Source organism: Eptatretus burgeri, chromosome 12, assembly GCF_056783735.1.
Source record: "Eptatretus burgeri isolate ZD-2024b chromosome 12, Ebu_testis_v1, whole genome shotgun sequence".
Classification (NCBI taxonomy): Eukaryota; Metazoa; Chordata; class Myxini; order Myxiniformes; family Myxinidae; genus Eptatretus; species Eptatretus burgeri.
The window spans coordinates 67352690-67380189 of record NC_140972.1 but is presented as its reverse complement, the minus strand read 5'-3'; the positions used below and the strand labels follow the sequence as shown (position 1 = coordinate 67380189).

The 27500-nt window shown below is 45.1% G+C and overlaps 2 protein-coding genes across 14 annotated transcripts in view; both read right to left on the bottom strand.

Moving 5' to 3' along the window:
• ATP13A3 (ATPase 13A3) overlaps window positions 1-27500 on the bottom strand; it is a 245618-nt gene that overhangs the window by 151675 nt on the left and 66443 nt on the right. For all 13 annotated transcript variants that reach the window (XR_015049870.1, XR_015049869.1, XR_015049868.1 and 10 more), the window contains 2 exons: window positions 25276-25407; window positions 24986-25159 (listed from right to left, as the gene is read on the bottom strand). Coding sequence is in view for 10 of the 13 variants with exons in the window: in XM_085848389.1 (XP_085704515.1) it covers window positions 24986-25159; window positions 25276-25407 (306 nt within the window). In the remaining 3 variants the exon portion in view is untranslated. The remainder of the gene's footprint in view (window positions 1-24985; window positions 25160-25275; window positions 25408-27500) is intronic.
• Window positions 11206-14008, bottom strand: LOC147015829 (uncharacterized). Its single transcript, XM_085848391.1, has one exon. The coding sequence runs from the start codon at window positions 14006-14008 to the stop codon at window positions 12581-12583; it is 1428 nt and encodes a 475-aa protein (XP_085704517.1). The 3' UTR covers window positions 11206-12580.

Below are 27500 nucleotides of genomic sequence, written 5' to 3'. Positions count from 1 at the left end.
CTCACCTCCAAAATCATCTTACAGACCACCAATCGATGCTGTCGAGCTGCACTCTCCCCTGCCACCACCTTACAGTCTCTAATCTCTTTCAGGTTGCATCTCCTGCTAAAGATGTAATCCACCTGTGTGCACTTTCCTCCACTCTTGGACGTCACCCTGTGCTCCTCCTTCTTCTTGAAATACGTATTTACCACTGCCATTTCCATTCTTTTTGCAAACTCTACCACCATTTGCCCTTCCACATTTCTCTTGTTGAGACCGTACCTACCCATCACCTCCTCATCCTTTTTATTCACTTCCCCAACATGCCCATTGAAATCTGCAACAATCACCACTCTTTCATCCTTGGATACACTCTCCACCACTTCATCTAACTCACTCCAGAAATCTTCTTTATATTCCATCTCACACCCCATATGTGGGGCATATGCACTGATGACATTCATCATCACCCCTTCAATTTCCAACTTCACACTCATCACTCGGTCAGACACTCTCCTCACCTCCAATACCCTCTTGACATAATCTTTCTTCAGGATAACCCCGACACAATTTCTCCTCCCATCCACACCATGGTAGAACAGTTTGAAACCACCTCCAATGCTCCGAGCCTTACTCCCCATCCACTTGGTCTCTTGTACACACAGTATGTCCACCTTTCTTCTCTTCATCAAATCAGCCAACTCTCGCCCTTTGCCAGTCATCGTCCCAACATTCAGAGTTCCAACTCTCACCTCCACACTTCTACCCTTCCCCCTCTCCCACTGCCTCCGGACTCGCCTTTCCCGTCTCCTTCTCCTCCTAACATATATATACACACACACACACACACACACACACACACACACACACACACACACACACACACACACACACACACACACACACACACACACACACACACACACACACACACACACTATATCAATGAACTCAGGTTTCCGCATGACAGTTTCGCTCGATCATGGTTGAATTATTGTGGTAAAATGTGCTGATCATGGCATGGGTAACTTACTCTATCGTGTTCTGGCGCAAAGGAAGAAACAACCCCGCATGTCTGTCTCACCTCGCAGTTGCTCTGTCGATATTGTGCCGCATGGACTATCACGTGATATTGTGAGATTTCGATTTCGCTGGTGTTCCAATTACTTTGTGGCGTGTTCGTAACAGGAAATAGTTGTGAAGAACAACATGTGGTGTTTTAGTGAAATAAGGCAAACACATCATAAATTATTAAAATCTTTAAATATAAGAAGCAAATTAATTCAATTACAAGGAAGGTTGGTTCAATGTGGAGGAAATGAGAAAGGAAGAAATAATGAATGAATCTTCTTCTTCTTCTTTGGGCTGCTCCCGTTAGGGGTCGCCACAGCGGATCATCCGTATGATCCGCATAGTGGTTTGGCACATGTTTTACGCCGGATGCCCTTCCTGACGCAACCCTGGTCGCCTCTTACGACACAGGGATATGGTACACCTATTTTATATCGGTGTACCACCGGTATACACGGTATATAGGTAGAACACACCTGTATACACCGGCCCAGTATACTGGTACTCATTTCGCCGACCTCGGAAGGATGACAGGCTGAGTCAACCCCCTGGTGTATTAATTCAGTGGCCCAACGGGGCTTGAACTCAGGACCTTTTGGATCCCAAGCCGCTGGCCCTAACCACTGCGCCAACACCAGGCTTAAATAATGAATGAATGAAGGAAGGAAATAAGAGGTCGAACGAGTTCGTGTTTTTTTTTTTCTAGTGAAAATATTTGTTTGTTTGATCTGAAGCAAGAATGGGGAAATAAGATAAGGTTGAGGATCGTGAAAGAAAAACAGGGGATAAAGCAGAATGAGGCAACGATCTTGAAAGGTTTTTGTGAGTCCTCAGAGAGAGGTGCTTGTAACTCAAGCACGAGATGGATGCCGTCATGGCACCTTATATGGAGGTCCACAAGGATATGCAGAACAAGGCAAAACAGACAAAGATCACCTCTTTCTTCACAAAGTCTGATGATCACTGACCCTAAACCAGGGACGTCGACGTTGTCGTAATAAACAACAACGCCCTCAATCATCACCAAAAGCAAGTACAATTTTAAGTGTTTTTCATTTTTACTGAACAGTACATACAGTACTAGTTTAGGCCAAAAAAGTCGATAAATTTTAAAGTTGGTTCCCCTAACCCTACTTTTCCCTCAAGGTTTTCACTTTGCATATCACGGTTTTGCGCAGGGGAGGGTCTGCAACGCAACACGCACGCATACACACAATTTTCCCATAAATACCTGATCAAAATTTGGGGTGCGTTTTAGCAACCAGAACTGAAGCAAAAGTTTTTTCTCCACATTTCTCACAACAATTCCACATATCTCTGGATAAAATCACAAACTGGTCCAACACGTGGAACATGTCTTTCAATCCGGACAAATTTCACTCTCACTATGTCTCTTCGAAAGGACCGTTTAGAAACCCCCCCCCCCATCCACTTTCTCAACAATCCTCTGGAAGAAGTCCTTTCTTTCAAGCTTCTGGGTCTCACTATCTGCCATGACCTTTCCTGGGAAAGCCACGTTTCAAACCTCGCCTCCAAAGCCAGTTGCCGATTGGGAATCCTCCGTCGTGCAAAGTCCTTCCCCGGCCCTCCTGAGCTCCTGACCACTTACAAAGCTTTTGGCCACAGCCTGATGGAGTACTGCTCTCCCCTCTGGGCTGGTGCTCCTGCCTCCCACCTTTCTCGACTTCACGCTGTAGAAACCAAGGCATTTCAGATCATTGGCATCTCCCGCAATGCGGCTGAGTCTTTGGGCCTCTCACTAAATCACCGCAGGTTGGTTGGTGGTCTTTCTGTCTTCTACCATCTCCTCTCCAGCCTTGCCCCCCCCCCCAGCTCTCTCTGCGATTTGTCCCCACCACATTTCCACAGGGCGCTCAAGGTCCTCCAACAACCCCCTTCTGGTAAAACTACCAAAATCACGAATCACTGCTCACCTTCACTCTTTCATTCCTCTTTTTTCCCACCTTTGGAATAAACTCCCTCACTCTATTCTTTCCCATTCTTCCCTCCAGGCTTTCAAAACAGCTGTTCACCAACACCACCTCTTATCATCCCCCATCCAAATCCTCGATCTTTTCTACCCCCAATAATCCACCCAAGCCCACCTCCTTCAAATTCCCTCTTTCATTCCTGAAAGTCCCTGTAATGTCCATCTTCTATTCCCCATGTTCCTCGTCCCATCCCTCTCCCTTCCACAGATCTCCTAATGTCTCTGTTCCCCACTGTTTGTCCCTCCCACTCCCTCCCCTCTTGTCTCATGCCCCCCTTGCTGTGCGTTGTGTGTTAGCTCTCACACGAGCCTCGACAAGGTGTACAAAAAAATAAAATAAAAACAATATCTCCCTTCCGCCACGCGGCGGGGGATAAAAACACAAGAACAAGCTTCGTTACAGAGTGCCACCATCTTTAAAATGCAGTGCATTGTGGGATATCTTAGGCAACATTGAACGGATATTTTTGGTTCTGAATAACAATTATTTTGAGAGAAAAAAATTAAAATTGTTGCGTTATAATACATTAGTTTGGTTTTAAAATCTTTCATCTAAACTTAAAAAAAAAAACATATACACAGTCAAATCAGCAAAATAAGCTTGGAGATGAACACGTGCATTGCTGCACAATGGACTGCTTGAGAATTACTGCAAGCTAATGACTCACAAAAACTTGAGAGTTCCTAACAAGCTCAGACTATGCTGATATGATAGATGCCACATATCACTCAGGCCTAAGTCACATTTGCTCTACGGAGAGGATATGGCGGCTGTATGCCCTCTGAATTGACAGAAACGTGCGGCGGCCGCAGAGTTTCTGCGGTGGCCTCAGGGTGGCCCTACACCATTTGGCTATCTTTTACAGGCTGTAGGGGTCGCCGTGGAATTATAACGCAGAGTTATAACTTTTTTATTTCTACGTTCGCCGTAGCAATTCGACAAGCCGAAAAACAAAGTGGTTAAAAAAAAAATGAACCCACTCGTTCCCGTCCGTCTGGCCGCACGTTCGCCTTAGGGCCCCCTGCGGTCGCCTTGCGGGCACCTTGAGGCGACCTTGCATCTGCCTTGAAAATTCTATGGCCGCCGCAGGGCCCCCTTAAGGTCACCATGCGACATCAAATCAAAGACCGTACGGCAACCCCACATTTTCGGTCTCCACAATTTCTAAATACGCCGTGCGGCTCCCCGAAAAATAAAAACATATGTGATTGCTACATTGTGTGACCGTAGAAATACTGTGGCCGCCGCATAATTGCTCGTGGCCGTAGATTTTGGAGACCCCACGGCCACCATGGCAAATGTGACTTAGGCCTCAGTGAGACTGTTAGCTCTCCCGCAACAGCCGTCAATGTTGTACCTCAATGTACCTAACACAACACCACCAAGTCTGATTATTCACTCGGGTCAAATGACAGGAAGCAAAATGTGTATTCGAACAAAAGGATTGGTCCTCCTTTTCTTCTGCACCCGATTGACTCAACCTGGGAAAGCTTTCATACAAGCAGTCTGTCAGTCAGAGTCAGAGTTGTCTCTGTCTGTCTCTCTGTGTACAGGCACATCAAATCTCATTTGTAGCTTAAATATCTATCACTCTTTCCTCAACATACCTCTCTCCGACCCACCGATTTTATTATTATTATTATTATTATTATTATTATTATTATTATTATTATTTTAAACCTGAGAAAGCAGAGAACATTCTGGCCAGGTTCAATTCTGTCTCGGCCCATATTGTATCAATGCCACAGTTTTCAAATCCTGCTCTATTGGTCCTGCGAATCCTCTATCTGCTATCTTCAGCCTGTCCTACGACTTAGGCCTCCCCCTTTACCTGTTTTGAAGACAGCAAACATCACTCCAATATACAAGGAGGATGCAAAACCAAAATCCTCAACTGCAGGCTAACAAGTTTACTTCCAATTATAAGCAGTCATGGAATCAATCTTCATAGCTGACAGCATTTCCTCTTTTCAAGGAACCTGATGTCTGACCATTACTTTGGATTCAGTCCTGGTCACTCAACGATGAACATACTGTTGCCTCCGTCAACAATTGATGGAGGCAAGAATTCAGAGCTGTGATTGAACATATCACAGGCATTTTACAGGTTGATACTCTTCTCTGCTGCCAAGGTGTCACACCATCTCTAGCATACAAGGCCACACTCTCTCCTGGCTTGATTTCTTCCATGCAAGCTAGCAGCATGCATTTACCAACAAAATATTTTCATTGAAAAAAATTTGGGTCGCACTTCATTCCAATCGATGCCAGATTGCACCATGGCAGAATCTTGGGCCCAGTACTGTTCCATGTATCAATTGATGACCTATCTGATGCTCTGGAAAACTCACTTATTTTCTTCTCAGATGACTCCACAGAATGTGCTACAATACAACAATCCGGTAAGCACAGTTCTCCTCTCTACAAACATTGAAAGTATAAGATATTTGTCTGACACTTGACACAAACGGTTCTTCAATGTAGGCAAATGTCACAATACGACCCTGTTTCTCCAAAATAATAGTCAAACAAACAACCTATTTCCATAACTCATGACTGAAAGAAGTTTATCTCAAACTTCCAGACCTTACCATCAACTACAATCTATCCTTGGCAAACCAGATATAAAGGTTGGCCAACAAATCCAATGATAGCCTCCACACACTGTCATGCAAATTACTTCCTTTGTATTGTTACGTCTGTGGAAATTCACAGAACACCATATAGGTCCTTAGTTTGTAATGCCGATAAGTCTGTGTTCAGATAGATTTCCCCACTGTTGTTTCATGGGCATTATCCGTGTGCACAGGGCTGTGATCTTTGAGATAGTGTTTTTCTTTACTATCGTTATTTTGGACCAACCACATTTCAACCACCACAACCACCTTCACAACGCCACCATCACAACAACCACGATCGCCTCAACCCCCAACCACAACCAAACCACCACCACCAACGTTGCTCTCAACAACCGCTTCACAGCAACCTCCACCACCACACGCGCCTATCAACAAACCACGCCATCCTCATCACCTTTACCACAATGGCAACCACAATTACGCCAATCATCGAACCACCTTCCCCGCTATGCCAACTGCCGATCCCCTTCTCCACAAACCAAACCACAACTCTCTATCAGTGGCACACGGATTTCTCCACCTGTTTATCCCACGCGCCAATCGGGGAGATCGTTCGTCATTGGTCGGTTCGTGGAAGTGAGGCGCTGGAAAGAAGGAACGCCCCCTTTCTCGAAGCTTCCCGCAGGAGCTGGAAGGGGGGCAGAGCGATAAATGGGGATGAGCGAGGCGTTGGAACTGAGGAATGCAAGGGCGCACAGGACGCCAGGTCTGGGTCTTCATGGTGGTTTTCGTCTGTGTGTGTGTCGTGTATGTTGGTGGTTTCGTCTTGGTCTTCGGAGAGTCTTGGGTTTGGTGGTTCGGGTCGAGTCGTCGGAGCTCGCGGTCGGTGGAGAGTCCGGGTGTGGCACCAGGGACGCGGATGGGAGGCGCCGCTTTGCCAGCTCTGTCGCGCATGCCTGCGCATCCGTGTGGAGAGCGCCGGAGAGAGCTCGCCGGCCCGTGGAAGGCCGAGCTCAGCCGCGGCTGTCCTAGCTGCCGTGGGGGACAGGCGTCGCGACTCGCCCACCATAGCACCACGAAGGTGCAGGTAACCTGCAACGGTCTCATGGGGCCCGTTCGGTCATCCAGGCTCCACGCCATAAAGGTCTACGGACCCTGTCTGGCACCCTCGTCTTTGAGGGTGGCCTTTTCCTTTCTTTTGAATGAATGTTGGTGGCGCAGTGTCCTGTAAGTAAAAACTGTTAAGTGACTACATAATTGCTGATAGACGGTCGTAATGCTTTCACCTTGCTCGTGTCTTTGTCCCCGTCCCGTGCATGTTCGTTTTACTGTATAAGTGTTTTTCATTGCTTTTTCTGGTGTAAGTGCTGTGTAAAATAAATGTGCTTGGTTAAATGTACCCCGTTCGTTGCGTCCTCCTTTCTCCCCATTGAAATGCCATCTTGCATTGCGGAATTATAGTTGGGTTGTTAAATACCCGTTAAATAGAATCGGATCCGGCGAGGTCGGGCGAAAATACCCTCTCGGTTATCACTGCAGAACGGAACGGACCGCTTGAGCGGTTCGTGTCCAAGCCGACCTGCGCCGAGGTACGGTCTCCCGGTAGGCTACCCGCGCAGGTACTTAAGTATATCGATATTCTGCGATTAACCCTATTTTGCGCGGGTAGAAAATTGGCTCGGCCGTAGTGGGGTTGAAGACCCAACAGTGACAGGGTTCCGGCGTTGTTCCAGAAGGTCAAGACTGAATTGTCCGTCCGATGGGCGACGCGGCTGCTATTAGGGAAACGCGGTCGATCGCACGCGAGACAAACCAGATATAAAGGTTGGCCAACAAATCCAATGATAGCCTCCACACACTGTCATGCAAATTACTTCCTTTGTATGTTTATGTGGGAAAATTACATGCACAGACTGGTAATCGAATGGAGGTCCTCTGCCATCTGAGTGACTTAACGGCTGAGCACGCAATTCTTCCACTGAGATGCCACTCTTTCCCCTGCTACTTCCGGGACACTCACTGCTAACCATAGATGCAGTGAGGGCCTGTCCATTTATATGTGGGAGAATTGAACGTAATTTTCTCACATATACATATTGTTGTGGATTCTCACCAATCCGGCGTGCGGGCGACCGCTTTTAGCTAATTGCGGCCGCGCTCCCACCGACAGTGGCAATCCAGTCGCAGCTTTCGGATCAACGCCAAAATCTTGCTACGGGTGTGTTTTTACCCACACCACAACCTTGTCAATGCTCTGCCCGCGCTACAGGGTCGATCGCCGAATTGTCGATTTACCTAATTATTTGCATGGACAGACGTTGCATTATTGCCAAACCGGAAAAGGAAGATGAAGATGAGTTTTCAGCACCAGAATGTAGAAACTCATCAGATGAAAGACGTGCTTTGATGCTTGCTCAGGATGTTGCACACTGTGCGACTCATGCTAGAACTAACATGCCCAAGCATGTGGCCCTGGGAATTGCAGTTCGCCATATGACGAGATCAAAACAGCTCATTACCATGCTGAGCAGAATGGGCCACTGGGACTCCTACGATGATGTTGAGGCAACCGAGACAAGCGACATCTTTGGTAGGTATTGCCATCAAACATCTCCCCAGGCATCTTTGTCCAGGTGGCAGCAGACAATAATGACATGACTGAAGAGACTCTTGATGGAAAGAGGACAACTCATGCCACTACAGTAGTCCTCTATCAACGTGGGCACTTTGGTCCAGTCCCCGAGCCGAGGGTCTATTCAGACCAGACAAAAAAGGAAACATACACTTGAATCCACTGGGATGTGCCAATCCATCAGAGAGTACAGTGCATATGGAAAGCGGCCTGCTGTTACCAGTTTCTCCGGGAAGATACAAGCTGAGTGGTTCAAATGCTCTGAAAGCTTGCATTCGTCAGCCTGTAAGATGGATTTTACTTGGGCATTGATGAGGATGACACCAATGAAGCTGTTTGAGGTGGAGCTCTTCGCCACAGAAAAACAAAAAGTACCCAGCTGGAGTGGCTTCAATGCTGTGGTACACTCCTGTGTTCCCGTTCGCACAAACATCGGCTACTGCCCTATGATCGATGGTTCCCCTACAGAGTTCAGCACCGTCTACACAGTTATGAAAAATGTGCAGTCCATGATGGCAAGCCTTGGCTTCCAAACAAATCTTCATGCTTCCATGGCGAATGTGATTCCTTGTTGCCAGACACAAATATTACAAACCGCTCTGACGAATGTGCTTCCGTGCAACCATGCACAACTATTATGATTCGCTCTCACTCTCACTAATGTGCTTCTGTGTTGTCATGCACAACTCCCAGTGTCGACCATGATAACTATTATCATCCACTATGATGAATGAGTAGCTTCCATGCTGCCAGAGACAACTATCATACTCGGCTTTCACTAATGTACTTCCGTGTTGCCAAAGACAACTATTATGCTCAGCTCTGATGTATGTGCTTCCGTGTTGCTATACACTAGTAAAAGACGAACGCTAAAAATAACAGTTGCAGTTTTCTTTATGCGTGCCTCTGTATGTATATGAATTTCTGCAGAACAATACTTTCTTAAGCGTTTGATTTCCAAAACGTATACATACCAGTAGTTATTGAGAAACACCGTTCACCTTCATATGAGAACACAATTAAAAATGTCAGAAAGTTTGAATTAGTGTGATATTTTAGCTTTGGTGATGCCATGGCAAAGGCCATTTTCAAATAACTGTACATACTCTGATAGAGAATTATAATAGGAAGCCAATTATAACTCAATATTGAAAATTGGTTGAGTCCAGACAAAGATATTCACGTTTACGTTACCCCTCCCCCTAAATTTTGCGAGCCTACAGTGACCCTCTTGGTAAGTACCCTTGGTATGTATAATGGCCTGTATAATTTTAAAGATACCACAATTTGAAACCACATACGACCTGGAGGTGTTCTATAGGGTCTATTCTACCACCCTGTCAAGTCAAAACTTTTCTGTAGGGGGTGTTGAACGAATTTCCTTATTTGGCCTCATATGAGAAATGGCTGCTGGACTATATGAACACAAACGGTGCACGGGCTGCACCAATGCAGTCCCCGTGTGCGGCTGCCTGCAGGGCAGTCCCTGCAGAACACTGAATGGGCACCGACGCAAGCAAACACAAAAATGAATGGTGCACGGGTTGCATCAATGCAGTCCCCGTGTGCAGATGGATGGATGGATGCAAAACACGGTGCACGGGCTGCTCAATGCAGTGTCTGTGTGCGGCTGCCTGCAGGGCAGTCCCTGCAGAACTTGCGCGATGATCCTGGCACACATGGTGATGGATGGACACTGGGGCAAATGCAAAGAAGGGCTAGCAGGCATGGGGTCAAGGCAGAGGCAAGCAGACAAGGCATGGCAAGGCAAGGCCGGAACAGGCCGCTGTAGCAAAAACAGGCCGGCATACAAAGCTGGCCAGCCTCTTGTCTCGTTCTGGAGGTTCGTGGAGGGAGTGCGGTGGTGCCGGCCGGTCTGAAGGCGGGCTCAGACCTACCCTACTGTCTCCCTCCCAACCTATTGCCTTTGCCTGTCTCTGTCCATACCCACTCCCTTAGTTTGCAAAAAAATCAAATTTAGCCCCATCTTATTTTTTTTGTTTTATTTTATTATTTCCTCTCCCTAACCCCCTTTATTGTCTCTGTCCGGCTAACCTACCATGTTACCTAGCCTACTCCCAACCCCTACGTTCCCTTCCTGGAGGGGAATAAGGGAGAGCTAGCGTCCTGTCTCGAGGCCCAACAAAGCCTCAGAATGGCCTCCTCAGATCTCAGCGATCTTTTTAGCACGTTGAGCCCAGCGGCCCACAACGAGTGAAGGGATGGATGGTGTGGAGGGGTACACTTCTCCATCTATCCTAACATTTATTAACTTTTAACTATCCAGGGGCTTTCCAAAAGCGTCTGTCGCTTAAACTATTGGTTCTACCAACCAAGATTCCCGTCACTTGTTTTGGTGTCCTTACAAATTTGGGCCTTGCCCTCAAATTTTACCTCGTGCCCTCGCACGGTCTCATGGCTGGGACGCATGGCTCCCTTGGCAGGAACTACCCTCTGTCGGTTCTCCAACTATGGCACCCCCAGGCCCTGCGACTGTCTCCGAGACGACCAGCTCCCGAAAATTTGGGGAGTGCCCTCCCTAGTCCAGTAGATATGAAAAAAGATGTTCACTTCCGGAAGAAAGCATGAAAATTTGTATGTAGGGGTTTTTGAGTATGCTGAATCCATTTCTAACCGGATCCACGCTGGCAAACCAAGGGATCACACTCAAAATCAAGAAATCCAAGATGGCCACCCTGCGTATTGTCGATTTTGATATTTCGTCAGAACTTTGGTTCTATTTGACATAAAAACATGATCTTGGTGCCGATTTATAGGTTTTTAGGGTCAAAGAATTCAATGAGATGCCTTAAAATACCATAAAATGTGATTGGAACAAAATCCAAGATGGCTGTCCTCTGTAGGTAATGCAAATATCAATCTCGTTTTTTTTTTTGTTTGGCATAGAACATGATCTTATGGCTAAATATAGGTTTTTAGGGACAAGAAATTCAATAAAGTCTTTTTTTATTACTATAAAATGTATCAGTAGGAAGATCCAGTTTCACTTTTAACAAATTTCGATGAACCATTGAGAGCAATATTGTTCACACTCATAATTCACAAAGAATAGAGATGTACACTTGTCATTTTTTTTCCATTATTGGGAATATGCAGGGAATAAACGGTTTTACTGATATAATACCAAACTAGATGAAATGAGTTTGAATTGTATTACAAATGTCAAAAAAGGAACTTAATCTAGGACACTGTCCACGTCTGCACATTGGCCACAACAAAAACACAGCTGTGTGCACGGGAGGCTTGCTTTAGCACACTGGCATCTTCCTGTGCACCGTTTTTTACATGCACACTTAATAAGTTCTCTGCAGCCCTTTGATGCTTCTGGCAGGGTACTCCATAAGGGCACCCAGATTTGCTCACTGTCGAGTTGCCACCCCCACTCAGAAGGACTTGGAAGTGTTGGATTGGCCTCCAATGCCTGACCCCAGACGTATCCTGCTTGGTAAGCAGCACGCTTTACATGTTGTAAAAGTGCTGCACATGACGGTGGGATGTTCTCCAGCTTCCGATTACAGTTGGAGAAGAGATGCTTCCTGGCTTCATTCACATCAGTGAGTTGTGACATGCGAGAGTACAGCAGAACCACATATCTTTCGAGTTCCTTCAGGTCAGCTTCTGTAACTTCATCGGGAGTAGCAGACAGCCGTAGAAATACTTCAGTGATGTCTGGAAGTGATTTCCATACTTCCCAAGCGGTCTTCTTACCGACGGAGCTCAATGAAGACACCGTGTCACATCCTGATATGGCGTGCATAAATGGGAGGCCTCTGCAGTAATCATTGCCAAGCTCACTGGCAATGATACAATATACCGAAATATACCAATATACCACTGTGCTCCAATATACCGAAAGTGTGCACCATGGCCAAAAGCTAACCAAAGTTCACAATCTTCCATGCTGATTGCAGTCACAATGGCTAGAACTAAGACGTCCGTGTCAGTAGCGTGCACCATGATCCTCTTCATGCCATTGGTGTAGGCATGGAAGCAGTGAAGCATCATTCGGTAGTCTGCTTCTTCGTGTGAACATGGTTGAAGCCCAGAAACATCAAGTGTTGCAGAGGAGGCAACATTCTGACCTTTCGTTGTGACCAGCATCTTCCCTGGCACTGTTGATTCAGATTCGATAACAGTGGCTAGAAATCTGAAGAGCTCAGTCTTGTTGCTGTCAACACGCAAGAAGCTTTTCCAGTTTTGTGGAAGTCGTGTTTTCTCGGAAACTCGAAGAGCTTCTCCAGTACCTCGGCCCTCTCTGGTGTGTGCTTTGAGACTGTCGGCCTTATAGGCATCCCACACAACATCTACTCGTGCAAATGTACAAGTTGCCTCTTGAGATATGTAACAAAGACACACTCTGCATAGTCTTTGAATGTTTTCACGTTTGTTGTGGCAGTCTTCGGATCCAATGTGTGGACGAGAGCAGCCCCGTCAAAGATCTTCACATCCACATCAGGTGTGTTCTGTGGACGTTGGGCTGGTGGTTCCAAACACTTCAGCAATTCAGCTTTTTCTCCAAGTCGCATCATGTTATTTTCAGCCAGAGACGGTGGCCAAGAGTGGTTCTCATGCTGGAAGAAGATGTCCATATCACCATTTCGTGCTTGGCAAGAGATGTACATTCTGGAAAATAGTTGCAGGTCACTCTTCATGTTTGACAATTTGGACTTCTTCATTGAAGGCACTTTCCGCTCTCCAGACTTGAACAATTTAAGATTGTTCTTTGGAACAGTTTCATAGAGTGGCTTCTCCATCTTCACAAGCCGCGAATCAACGAATGTTTTGTATTGATTCTTTCCTATTTCCTCTGCTTCCGAGATGTTTTTGATGACTTCATCAGCCATGATGACCTTTGTGTCCAGTGTGAGGAGATCAGTGCTCGTTTCTGTGAAGGGATTACCAAGCTCATTCATAACATCTATCACGCTTTGTATATTTGAGGCAAATCTCTTTTGTGTGGTCAATGTTTGTTCATGATGTCGGTTGTCATGGGTTTCCTTATGAGATAGGCTCACTTCAACATCATGTATGATCCTGGCCATCTCAGGACCAGCAATCAACCATCGCTTGAGGGCTGATTCATTTTCAGTGATGCCAATTATCCCACCATCTCCTTTCAGCACAGCATTAAGCTGCTCATGCACATGGTCATGTGCCATCATGGAGAAGCAATGGGTGGTATTTTGGGTTACAAAATGACCTTCTCTGAATTCTTTGTAAACACCTGGGCATTCATGCTGTAGCTGCATTAAATCTCGCACATGAACTGGTAACCACTTGGCATAATGGAAGTGATCCATGGCAAACATCCAAGGCACTATTCTCCCCAGGGTGCTAATGTAAAGCTCAAAGTTTCCTTCGCGCTGTGATTGCATGAACTGAAGGAAGAGAACTTCAAGGTTGAAGGTTTTGCTCCAGTATCGAAACTGGGGATGCTGAGTCTCCATGAGTGTGCACCAGTCATTGAATGACATCGCTGGATTTGCTTCTGCCTCAACTTCCATTTTGTAGGAATTGTATGCTTGGTTACGCAAGCAAAAAAGTGCAGCAGCTGTTACTTGATGAGCCCACTGAGAACGGGCTGTGAACGATCCCTTCTTGAGAGCATCACCTCTACCATCAGTTGTAACGTTTGCAGTCGTCATCACACTCACCCATCCACTGCCATCTAGCCAGTCTCCTAGAACTTTGAGCAAGGCCATCTCGATATGCAAACCGCCCATCATCACCATGAACTTGTCTTCCCCGTAGGTTTCTGGCCAGGTCCACTGTATCTTCTTGGCAATTACAAACAGTGGTCAATATTGGGGTCAATCAGCGGTCAATATTGGGACTTGTCCAGGATGTACAAGTTCTGTAGCTTGAGCGATTACATCCATACCATGCTTTACTATCGCCAGAAAATGAGCATTTTCTCGAAATAATGGCATGAGTCCAGATATTGCTGGTGGTCTGGGGCAGGAATCTTGTGATGCTGCGAAATGTGCCGACCAAGAAATATCATCATCTGCATTCAGTTCAGGTTTCTTCAAAAGATTTTCAACTGAGCTTGCCCAAGCTAACTGCATGTCGACTGAATCAACTGGAGACTTTTCTGGAACAGCTTGTCCCTCTGTCTTGTGTGGAGTAGGGCTATCATCTGGGAAAGCAGCCGGTGGGACAGTCATGTATGACTCCATAATTGGCTTCATCTTCCTTGTTCTTGGCATGTTCTTGTCAATGATAGGGGTCTTCTGAAGCTCTGTGCCTGCACATTCATTAGTAACATGCTGTGTGAGAGAGATGGCGGTTCCATGGAATGCAGTTTGCACTGAAGTGGATGAAGGATTGTGGTCGATGTTGTCCAGATTGCCTGTTGTGAAAAGATCCTTTCTCAGGACTCTGGGGTACACAACTCCAACATCTTCAAAAGAGGCCAATGCACTGTTTGCTACATCAGTTGCTATCTGTTGTACTCGATCATAAGATACAGACAACCCTTTCTCAAAAAGGGTGTCGATCAAGTCACGCTTTCGGGTCTTATTGTGGATCAGCAACCCAATGTACAGAGGGAGTCTAGTTTCACGTTCCAGGCTGTGCCGAGTCGTTGGAGCAGTGGCTTCTCTTCTACTACTTTTGATTGTGTTGAATGTAATCAATTCAACTATGGATATTGCAGCTGTTTTCACAACATGGTTGTTTTCCATCTGATTTTTTATGTTTGTACCGCCAAGTACCATCTGAACTAACGCCATCAAGGAGGCCGTGTTGTCATCATACTGCTCGTCTGTCAGTGATCCTGTGAACGTATAGTGCTTCTGAAATATCTCATTCCTGATTATATTAGCAGCTCTCATAAGAACAACAGCATCACTCTTACAGTCCCGTTTCTTTGCCTCCAACAATGTTTCTCCAACGTCATCCTTGAATGTCAGCACGACCTCATACTTGCTTTTATGCGCTTCCAAGTCAGGAATTTGTGCAAGAAGCTTTTCTTTCAAACGAGTTGAGTTTGTGCGCTCTGGCATATCGCTACCAAGTTGCTGAAGTCATGACCTGTAGAATCGTACAAGGCTTGACAGCTTAAAAATGTGTTCAGCATGCTCTTCTTCTTGTCGAGACCCTTCAATATAGGATACCAATTCGGCAAAGGCTATAGACTCAGACGTTAGATGTGGATCTTCCTTCTGAGCCTCTTTCCTGACAAGTGTGCGGTGTCTATTGCATAAGGTAGTCAAACACTGTTTGTGGTATACAGCATCTATTGCGGTCATATCACCTGAGGACAGCTTGGCAAGCAATCGGGTATCACGAAGCTCTGTTGCCATTTTTCGAAGATTTGCGTCTATCTGTGCTGTAGCAGCTCTATGATAACCTTCCTCCACTTTGTCATCACAAAAGAAGCAGGAGAGGCTTTTGTCAGTTTGAATGGAGGAACCAGGGAATGCCCCTCGTTGTCTGCCTTTGAGTGGAGAAGTCTCAGTCTCTCTTACTTTGGCTATCTTCTTGCGGGCACGCTCAACTTTCTCTTTGCTAAACTTTATGTGGCATGTTTTGTGCCATTTTGCATTGTGCTGGGAAAGAGTTGCAGCTATACCTTGGCCATCATCCAAACGTGACAAATTTATGTCCATTGGCAGGGCACCAAGTGAGTGTAGCTCCTGGATTTGTTCAGCTATTGTATCATAAGCTCGGAACTGATTGGGCATCCTTGGATTGAGATGGGTCTCAGCGGTTCCGATGAACGTTTTTGACATAGGGCACAAAGTGTCCAATCTGTTTCGGGCAAAACCACCTCAGAAGCACTGTCCAGCTTTATTTTCTTGGTTTCTTGCTTTTCTTATTAGTCTCTTCTACGTCAGGTTAGTTACAGGTAGGCATGCACCTTGGAATGGTCACCATCTTTCCTGAAAAGAAAGTGAAATCTGTTATATTTATATAACTGAGATATCTACATCAAATATTTCAGTTTTAGTCATACAATATGTAGCCTAATCAGATTAATGTTCTGAAAATGAAACAAATGATCAGATTAATGACCAATTCTGAAAATAAAAAAACCATCAGATTAATGGCAAGTTCTGAAAACAAAATAAAACATTAGAATAATGAAATGATATACATGTATGGTCTTCCTGAGAAGTAAACAAAAATAAAGCATTAATTCATTGAATTGTTCACCCTATGTGTTAAGTGTTTTGATGACTTTCGTGGATCTTGCTCTGAATACAATGTAATTTAAGCTACGTAATTGAATTTCTTGTCCCTAAAAAAACTATATTTAGCCATAAGATCATGTTCAATGCCAAACAGAAAAAAAAACAACGAGATTGATATTTGCATTACCTACAGAGGACAGCCATCTTGGATTTTGTTCCAATCACATTTTATGGTATTTTAAGGCATCTAATTGAATTCTTTAACCCTAAAAACCTATAAATCGGCACCAAGATCATGTTTTTATGTCAAATAGAACCAAAGTTCTGACGAAATATCAAAATCGGCAATACGCAGGGCGGCCATCTTGGATTTCTTGATTTTGAGTGTGATCCCTTGGTTTGCCAGCATGGATCCGGTTAGAAATGCATTCAGCACACTCAAAAACCCCTTCATACAAATTTTCATGCTTTCTTCCGGAAGTGAACATCTTGGCCTCATATTCTACATATCTACTGGACTACCCTGGCTACTCCCCCTCGATGCTCACGTGGAAGGCTGGTGCCACGGGCCCCTTTCCCCGGATGCCCATGCCCACGACACTGCCCACGTGGCTATTGGCACCACGGGCCCGCATTCATGCGGGCCCACCATGCTATCCCGGCCCCTCTTGGACCCTTGGCCTACCACGGCCGACTTGTCTGGTGCCCGGGGTGCCCACTAAGCGATACTCACTGTTCGCAGCCACACTCCCAGCCCGTCAACAGGACTCCTGCACCCCTCCAAATGGGTTTCGAGCCTACATTCGGACCAACAGCAAAACGCCCTCCATTTTTGTCAATTTGACTAACCCACTAACTACCATTACTCTGACCCTGGGGTCCCTTGGGTGGGAATCACTCTTTCCCCCCCCCCCCCAATCACTCATCGCACCATACATAACACATTCACTCCATATCACAGGCTCGCTGGCCCTCACTCATTCAACATGTTTGTTTCCCAACTCACATCGCTGAACACTGCCATTCTACTCACTAAATCCCTCAACTAACTCGTGCTCCCTCGTCATCCACGCTCGCCTGGAGAACCCATCCGATCCAATTTCATAATCCAGCCTGCCTTCTTCCCGTCCACAGGATCGGCTCAAATCCACTGCATGCGTTTGCGGACCGGATTTCACTCGCACAGGCAAGCACGCGGCGGCCTCATGCGAAGCACAGCACGGACCCCGCGCACGCTGCCGTGCGAATCCAGCACGGTGCTCGAAATAGCTACGGCCGCTACTCGGCCTTTGTCCCTCGTCTGGCGCCGTCTTCGTCACCATTCAACACCCGCACTTCCACGTGCCATGACGCTTACACACCTCACCATGACACTCTCACTCGGACATGCGGTTGCGTGTTCTCGCATACCAACCGTCATCTCTGTTACATACAGCGACCTCACCCACGCTGTTTCTCTCACACGGCCTTTCACCCACGCTATGCGTGCGTTCCAACATGCATTTCGCCACACTCGTAAACACACACACCGGAACAATCACGCTGGGGATTCGTGCCGGGTCACAAGGGTCCCGGGGACTCCATACCCCCCCCCAAGCTCCGCGTGTACCCGTCCACAGCACTCACCCCCTCTACCGGACCCACCTAGTCGTGATCCACTTCAAGGGGGCATATTCCCTCCCCTCGTTCCTGAAGGATGCTATCCTGCTGCTCGCACCGGGTCACGGGACATTCCCCAAGCTCCCCCTCATTGTCCATCACAACCTCTACCTGTGTGTGCTCGTCTTTCACCCCGTCCAATTCACCCTCTATCTCCCGTGTCTCTGTTTCCGTGACTATTTGCGTTTCTGTCACCTCTTTTGTTTCCTTCGTCTCCATTATTATTTCTGCCGTCGTCTCTATTATTATTTCCTCTACCTCCTGCGTTTCTCTACATTTTATTTCTGTTGTCTCTTCGTGTCTATTAGTTTCTTCCTGGATCTTAGTCTCTGTTGTGGTCACCTCTACCTCCTTTAATTTCTCCGTTATTTCTTTTAATTCCTGCATCTCAGTCACCTCTACCTCCTTTAATTTATCCATTATTTCTTTTAATTCCTGAGTCTGTCGTCGTCACCTCTACCTCCTTTACTTTCTCCATGAATTATTTTATTATCCGTGTCTCAGTCACCTCCTGTAACTCTTCCGTCATCCCCTCGTGTCCGAGTTTTTTAATTTTCCCGATAATTGTCATGGCGGCAACGCTCGTCATCAACTGTCCGAGTTCATTCACTTCTCGTCCAATCGTCATTATTTTCTCCGTCACTTCTTCCTCACCGTTCATCGTGGTCCGAACAGCTGCCACACTCCCCCTCGACTCAGTATTTTCTTCAGGTAGCGTCCTGGTCCCGTTTGCAAACTCTCGGAACATTTTTATATCATCCGCCATTGTTCCCAGACCCCAATCATTGCGCTTCATCACAAGTTCCATGACATCCGTTAACTGCTGCATTGTCACCTGCCCTGGCCGCACCCACTGACCACATTCAGTGGTGCAGTTGTAGTAATAAAAATAACCAGATGCATGGCATAGCCACTTTTCCCATCCCTGGGGTAAGGAGGTGTCCTCCTCACGGGTGTCCTGGACTATGGGTTCATCTAAACCACCCTGGGCCTGCTCGCCTTGAGCTGCCATTTTGCGTCTCCGTAATAAAAAAAATTCCATGCTCGTAATTTAATGGGAACGGAGGGTCACTCTACAAACCCTTGATCCGGTTCCCGTTAATTTAGTTTGGAGGAGGGATTAATCGGAATCTCACTCCCCGACAACAGTGTTGTGGATTCTCACCACTCCGGCGTGCGGGCGACCGCATTTAGCTAATTGCAGCCGCGTGCCCACCGACCGTGGCAATCCAGTCGCAGCTTTCGGATCAACGCCAGAATCCAGCGAGCTGCGGGTGTGTTTTTACCCACAACACAACCTTGTCAATGCTCTGCCCGCACTATAGGGTCGATCGCCGAATTGTCGATTTACCTAATTATTCGCGCAGACAGACTACCGAGAGGTTGTACCTCAACGGAACTTGCTTAGAAACGAGCCGCTTAAGCAGCTCGCTCCATTTGCGATTGCCGAGCGGTGTATTATCGCCAAGCCCCGTTGGATCCGATTATCTTATCGGCTATTAAAAACCAGCTATTATTCCGAACGCAATTACGGCAGCTCAATGGAGGAAGGGACGCAACAAGCAGGTGAATATTCAAACAATGACATTTATTTATACACGTATGCAGTAGTCAATGAAGCCATGGGGGTAAGGGCCAAGACACGAGCAAGAGAACCTACAGCCGTTGTCTATTTATTATGTACACTTGTGACAATTCTACTTATTGCACAAGGCACCACGGACTTCCATGCAAAAACCCAGAAAGAAAAGAACAGGGAGAACAGGGCCCGTAGGCCTTTGATGTTCCACAGAGCTGTGGAGACCGAAGGAGCTCCGCGAGGCAGTGCAGGTTACCTGCCACCCTCGTGGTGACTCGCTGGGCGACCCTCGATGCCTCGTCGTCAACACGGCAGCTGGTGTATTGGCAGCTCGGTTGGTCCAGGCCTAGCCATGCGGCCTGGTCGATCGAGCCAAGCCGATGACGCCTCAGAGGAGCGAACGGGCCTTGCTCTTTTAGAGTTGATGCTCTCTTCAGAGCCCGCTCACTCCTCAGCGTCGTTCGGACCATTATGTCGCTGGCTGGCGACTTCTCTCCGGCTGCCTCCACCGACCCACAATTCTGCACGGCAGTGCAGGCTTGGCTGGACTCCAGGCTCCACTCCGACCTCAACCCCGACTTCCACTCCAAACTAACTCAACCATGAACCTAGACAAAACTGGACCACGTACCCAGACTTGTACCCAACTCAACTCCCGGGGCCTCAGCCCCACCTTTTATTGGGTTCGGGGGGGGGGTGGTGTTTGGTCTTTCACCTCTGACCCTTCACCCCCCCCCACTGGCTCCGCCCCTTTTGTCATTCTGATCCGATCTTGCCGTCAAACGCGGACAAAGCGGACGTGGTAGAAATCAACGGCTCTCGCCCCAACGAGGGGGTCCCCGCGTCTGTTGGCGGAGATGCCGTTCGTTTGTGAAATGCCGTTGCTGGCGAAAAGATGGCAGCGTTTGTGGAGACGAAGGTGAGATGTTGTTGTTTGTTGGGGAAAAGATGGCGGCGTTTGTGGAGATGAAGGTGAGGAGATGTTGTTCGTTGTGGCGAAGGTGGTGAGGAGATGTTTAAAATAACAATAGGAAAGAATAACACTACCTCAAAGATGCACAGCCCGGCTCATGAATAATTCCCGTTAGACATCGGTGGGGAAATCTATTATGGACACACACTTATCGACATAACTGATCTTTGGGGAACCTGAATGGTGTTCTGTGAATTTCCACAACCGTAACAATACGTTTGTTTACTGTTCATTTATAATTGTACTTCCTTCGTAAATATTCTCACAAAGCCTTTGTCCACAGCTCAATAGAGTCTTGCTCTACCCGATGGGTTAATGCCCCTACTTCACACCAGTATTTTTTGGATGCTGTGAAATCCAAAACTAGCACCACCATTGGCATCTCCGAAAAAGAAGCAGAGGAACAGGACCCGGTGTTCTCGCTGCAGACAGGTTGATGGCCTCGATTCTTCATTACATCTACCATCCTCTGCTTTTTCACACTTCAGACTCTTTGTTGCATCCTGATCCGTTCAATGCACTAGCCCTTCCACAAGCCTCACCGATATATTCAAAAAGAAAAAAGAAAAAAAATCTTTGAACAACGCTCTCTTGAAACTTCCAAAATCCAAAGTCGTTGCTCAATTTTTATTTAACTTAAATCGTTGTAGTAGTCTTCAAAAAAACAACAACAAAAAAAAAACCCATTCACTCTGTCTTGTTATGTATGACTTGCCCCAACACCAAATAATAACAAGAAAAAGAGCAATCAGAGATTGCAGACCATCACCAGGACTTATGTTTGTGTACTGGTGTATGACGTAATTAATGAGACATAATTAGAACTGCCACATAACTGCTAGCAGTGTTGACCAGGCACCAAGACCTCCTGCTTTGATTGGACAACTGACCCTGACCCATGACGTGTTTTTTATTATTCAATTGAATTTACAATGTGATTAAAATAAATTCAATTCAAATCAAATGGAAGACCAAATAGGTACAAGTCCCACATTAGAGTAATCAGAAAGAACCCATACAAGCAAAAAAACAAAGATGAAGTCATCAGGAGGAACCTAGATAGGATTCAGAATTCAGCTGCTACTCCTCTAACCCTCAAACCCATCCAGGCACATCCAAGTGAGCCTTGTTCAAAAATAAATATGTAAAAATAAAATAATAATTATAAGACCCGTATCTTGTCAAAAGGTGACCACGTGTGACTTCTTTAAGGTCACACTGAGGTGAACAGAGCTGCTATCCACCAGGAGCGACTCCTTGAGGAATATCTGCCTACGAGAGATTCCGATGAGAATCGTTCTACAGAGTAACCATGAAAAATATGCTTTTGCCTCATAACGTCACCAAATGACGTCATAATGTCTCAAACTTGACATATCTAGAAAGCACTCATCGAGGTGTTCAATTTGAGGTACTACACGATATGGTTCCTAAAACTTGAAAATTTGACCTTGGGGTCAAATATGTTTGACCTCAGGTGCTAACCATGAAGGTCAAGGCCAATCGCCACCAAAAATTAATCAGCTGAGCGCCAGACCATGAACTATATTCCCATGAAGTTTGAAGACGATCTGATCAAAATTACTCAAAAAATAAGGGTTTCGTCGACTCCCCTGATTTGCGACAAAGTGACCTTGACCTTTGAGCTTGACCTTCAAAATTTTATGCGCTGAAAAGGACCTCTATAGGCCTCTGATATGCGAAGTTACAAAAATTTCCAATGATAACTGTGCTCTGCAGAGTGATTTATACGTGATTACAGACCAAAAAAAAAAAAAACATAAGAAGGTCAAGGCCAATCGCCACCAAAAATTAATCAGCTGAGCGCCAGACCATGAACTATATTCCCATGAAGTTTGAAGACTATCTGATCAAAATTACTCAAAAAATAAGGGTTTCGTCGACTCCCCTGATTTGCAACAAAGTGACCTTGACCTTTGACCTTGACCTTCAAAATTTTGTGCACTGAAAGGGACCTCTATAGGCCTCTGATATGCGAAGTTACAAAAATTTCCAATGATAACTGTGCTCTGCAGAATTTTTTATACGTGATTACAGACAAACAAAAAAACAAGCAGTCATAGACTGGTACTTACGAAATCGTCAACTTGACCTCTGACCTTGTCTAATAAAAGCTGTCTCGAGAGAACGTAGCGACGCAAACCAGAAGTTTCTAAGATGATTCTGTACCAAACCATCAAAAATCGAATATTTGACCTTGCTGTGACCTTGACCTTTGACCGATTTTGACCAAAATCTAATCAGCACTAGCCATCACCCTCCTGAATCACGTGGTGTAATTTGACATTGGAAGCTTCTTCCGTTCTCGAGTTATCTGTACCAAACCATCAAAAATCGAATATTTGACCTCACTGTGACCTTGACCTTTGACCGATTTTGACCAAAATCTAATCAGCACGAGCCATCACCCTCCTGAATCACGTGGTGTAATTTGACATTGGTAGCGTATTCCGTTCTCGAGTTATCGTGCCTACAAACAAACAAACAAACAGAAACGGAAGGCATCAATATACTTACGAAATCTTTAGATTTCGTAAGTAAAAATTAAAAATTAAAAATTAAAAAAACATAGTCACTAACATATCTTGTAAAAACTTCGTTTTGGCAAGATAAAAATCAAAAAAACCCAGATCAAAAAACTAAATACTTCTGGATGCCAAACCATGCATCCGATCAGGTTGAAATTTAAAACATGTATTCCCCCATCACTATTAGATCATAATTGTGAAGTTTCACGTCCATTGATTAAGCGGTTCAGCAGAAAGCATTTAATATTTTTCTTCAATCCAATATGGCGCCAAACCATGTGACCTATGTCGTCATATGTGTAAACCTTTTGTTCCTCATGGATAGGTGGTCATCAGATGTGTAAAGTTTGGCCTCAATCTGATCAGCCACTTCAGAGAAGATTTTTGAAGGTTTTTTTGTTTTGTTTTGTTTGAACAATATGGCTGGCAAATCACATGACCGATGAGGTCATCAAATATATTTTTTTTTCTGTGGACCATTTTTATCCCTAGATGACCCTCAAAATTTTTCAAAATGATCAGATGTAGCGTTCTCCATATGCAATTATGACCTCATTACGAAGGCATCGATTACATCATAAAAAATTTTTTTTTTTACTTATTCCCCATGAGGAGTACTTGCCATGTGCCAAGTTTAAATTTTTTCCTTGGTGCAGATTCAGAGATACAGAGGTCCAAAGTTTTTCCAACATGGCTGCCACACCACGTGACCTATGACATCATAATTATCAATAAAACGATATACAGGAGTAGTCGCTCCAATGGTGAAAATTCCGTTTCGATCTGACAAGCGGTTGCGGAGAAAAACACTAAAGTTCTGTGTGGACAAACAAACAAACAAACAAACAGATCCAATTGCAATGCCCTCTCCTTCAGCGAGGGTAAAAAAAAAAATCATCATCAACAGTAATGGCAATGCAACAACATTAAAAAAACAAGCTCAAATGAGCGAAGATCCTCGTCCTCTTAATGATGACATCATAAAAACGAATATGACATCATTGTGATTTATCAGGTTTGGAAAAATGATCTGTGCTAATGCCCGGCTTGATTCCCGCAAACAAAATTCAAACAGCTTGCCGAGTTTCGGAAATAATGGTATCGGCGATTTCCATTAGCGGCGATATTATGACGTAAACTTTTTTTCGAGGAAGAATTTCCAAAATTGGAGATGGTTACTGCCTGTGCGTGAGCTTTCTGCATATAGATGGCAAGTTTCACGAAGATCCGATGAAAACTCTGGGTTGTGAAACAAAAAGTCAAAAAACAGGAATGACGTCATAAAAATTGATATGACGTCATAGTGATGTATCATATGTGCGGTAATTCATCTCTGCTAATGCCCTGTCCGATTCCCGCAAACAGAATTCAAAAAGCTTGCCTAGTTTCGGAGATAATTATTTAGGCAATTTCCATTAGTGGGGATATTTTGACATCATAACTTTTTTCTAGGAGGAATTTTCAAAATCGGAGATGGTTACTGTCTGCGCAGGGTATTTTTACATATATATGCCAAGTTTCAGGAAGTTTCGTTGAAAACTGTAGGCTGTGACACAAAAAAGTCCACAAGAAGAAGATGAAGAATAACAACATGAGTAAGAATTAGAGATCCTCAACGAGGATCTAAAAATTTGAATTCAGCAAGTAAATAACTAAGTGATCAAGAATATAAACTATGTCTGCCAAAAAGTAGTTTGAGTAATAATTACAAGTTAAAAGCTCAAGACAACGAAACTCAAACACAAGCACATGACTATCTTCTGTAGCACCGGAGGGAGGTCCTTCTCCACCTATTCAAGCCACATTCTCACCTGTCCTCACAACAACTGCACAAACAGCTTCACCACCATAAAAACGTGTCTGCAGAACATGGGAGCCACAGAAAAGTGTTTGCCGGCGATGCTCCTCTGGTGAATAAGGCACACCAAATGGTCCAGAATCCACATCCATCGGAAGTGCCGTCTTGGTTACCGGGATACTTTCCCCTAGCATCAGAAGTATGGAAAAAGTAGTTAGCTCTTCTCTTCGAACAACTTCACACTAAAACTCTATTCTCAACTGCACAAGATGAAAACATTGCTGCCCTCCACCACATCCCTACCGGTAAGCATGCTCTCATTCACAATGGCTGTTCCATTGAGCAACACGGCATCGCAGGGCATCATAACGCCTCCTAGAGGAATGTTGATCACATCACCGGGAACAAGCTCGGTGGAGGACACAGTTTCCCAGCCTGAAGAGAGAAAAAAATTTTTACAAAGGAGATTTAAATTTATAAAAACATTTAGGTACTGAAACCACTGCAGGGCATCTTCTGCAACTCTGACAGGAGCAGCTTCCAGAATTAATTAACAATTAAAAACAGACGTGAGAGTAAATAACTCCAAGCTGTGGTGACAATATTAACGAGATCCAAGTTGATGGCACACCATTACAAATCCCCACACTTCCCATCAAAAGCAAAGTTGAAAGATGGCAAAAGTTCCACCAAAAACTATGCAACCTGAAATAGTTTTTTTTTTTTAATCAAAAAAATCCTGTTTTGACCCCAAGTCCCCAAAATCACTGGAGGTGAAATCCCCCCAAAAAGTTACACATTTTATGTGTCCCCAATATTGATTGCACAGACAGAGCTTCATGTCTCTCCATACTGTTTATAAAAATTTGGAAGGAGGGGGGGGAGGGATATTGTAATCAGTTCTGTCCATCCATCATGCTACCTCGTTCTAAATTCAAACTTGGTAGTTAAGATCACCACATGGCAAGAATGTGCAAGAGCAATGTCATTTTGGCCTCACCCCCTTGGGTGGGGTCAAATACTGAGAAATGCAATCACAGGCACATTTTTCAATTAAACTTTGTACATGCAATCAACATTGGGAGATGCGCGAGACATGCAACAATTCTTTTTGGATTTGATCCCCGTTTCATGCGTCAGCAGGTGGGGACTTGGTTCACAGGGGGTCAAAATGGTGAACATAATTTTAACTCAAAATTTGATATTGGATCATTACTGGTGAAACTTTTTGCCATCTTTAAACTTTGCTTTATTTATGATGCGTGGGGGATTTATGATGGCATGCCATCAACTCAGCTTTAGTTTATAAATGTGCCTGGAATTTCATATTTTGGTGTTTGACCTTTTGATGCCACTCTGGGGGGGAGGAGGGGCAAAAATGATCCTGCTGTTGCACCTTTGTGCCAAGTGGTGACAGTAATGACCAAGTTTGGTGAATTTCTGCACAACCGTTTAGGAGGAGATAGTGTGACAGGGCAGACAGACTACCATAGCCCCATTATTTTTTTCAAAAAGCATGGAGAGAATGCTGATATTTACTATTAATTATGTGATGAGGGGGAGGGGGAGCTGTCAGGGCAATTAAAATGTACGAGTGTGTGGGTTACGTACGTACGAATTAAAATGTGCGACTCCACCACCACCACTCGCTTGCAATAACAGAAGATGGTGCGAACGACACCTCACATCCACGGATATTTCTCATATTTTCCAAAGTCCGATTTGCATGCAGGAACAATAATTATGGTTAATCATTTCCAAATTGCGACTCTTTTGTGGTGGAAAAACTAAATGCTGAAAATGATGTTAAAAAGACTATTTGACCAATAGATGTTGCCATGGCAATGGCAGGTTAAACGTGCCCCAGTTCGCCGAGCAAGTCACTGAAAACATGCACATCGCGCATGTGTGAAATGCTTAGTTAGCATTCATAAGTCATTTTGAAAGTCCTGTATTGTCATGGCGGAATAATCTGGGAAGGATGTTTGCAAAATATTACCTTGATCGAGTAAAATAGGATCGACTTCCCCGTTTTAGTTTGTTAGAGGCCACCTGTGATGAGGCAAGTGTCAAATCGCAGTGCCAAACTGGCTGTATCATTCAGCAAGGAGTGAACTCACCACGTGAGAAAAACCACAACAAAAAATGAATCAATCAGTTGTAAAACTGCAGTCAAAGTTCAGTACTAATAGAATAAGGAGAAAGATAGAGTAAGAAAATTGAATTGGAACTTCGGTATAGCACCAATATATATATATGTATATTATGTATATTATATATATATATATATATATATATATATATATATATATATATATATATATATATATATATATATATATATATATATATTGTTGCGGATTCGCGCCCGCCGGCGTGCGAGCGGCCACGTAACTCGAATCGCGGCACGTCGCCCACCGGACGGACAATCCCGTCGTCAACCTCTCGGACCAACGCCGGGAACTAGTCACGGGTGGGCCTTTCGGCCTCACCACGATCGTGCCAATCAGCCCCCCGCGTGGGATAGG

Excerpts from the sequence above, each read along its gene's own strand:
- LOC147015829 (XM_085848391.1), bottom strand. The coding sequence starts at position 14,008 with ATGGTGATGATGGGCGGTTTGCATATCGAGATGGCCTTGCTCAAAGTT.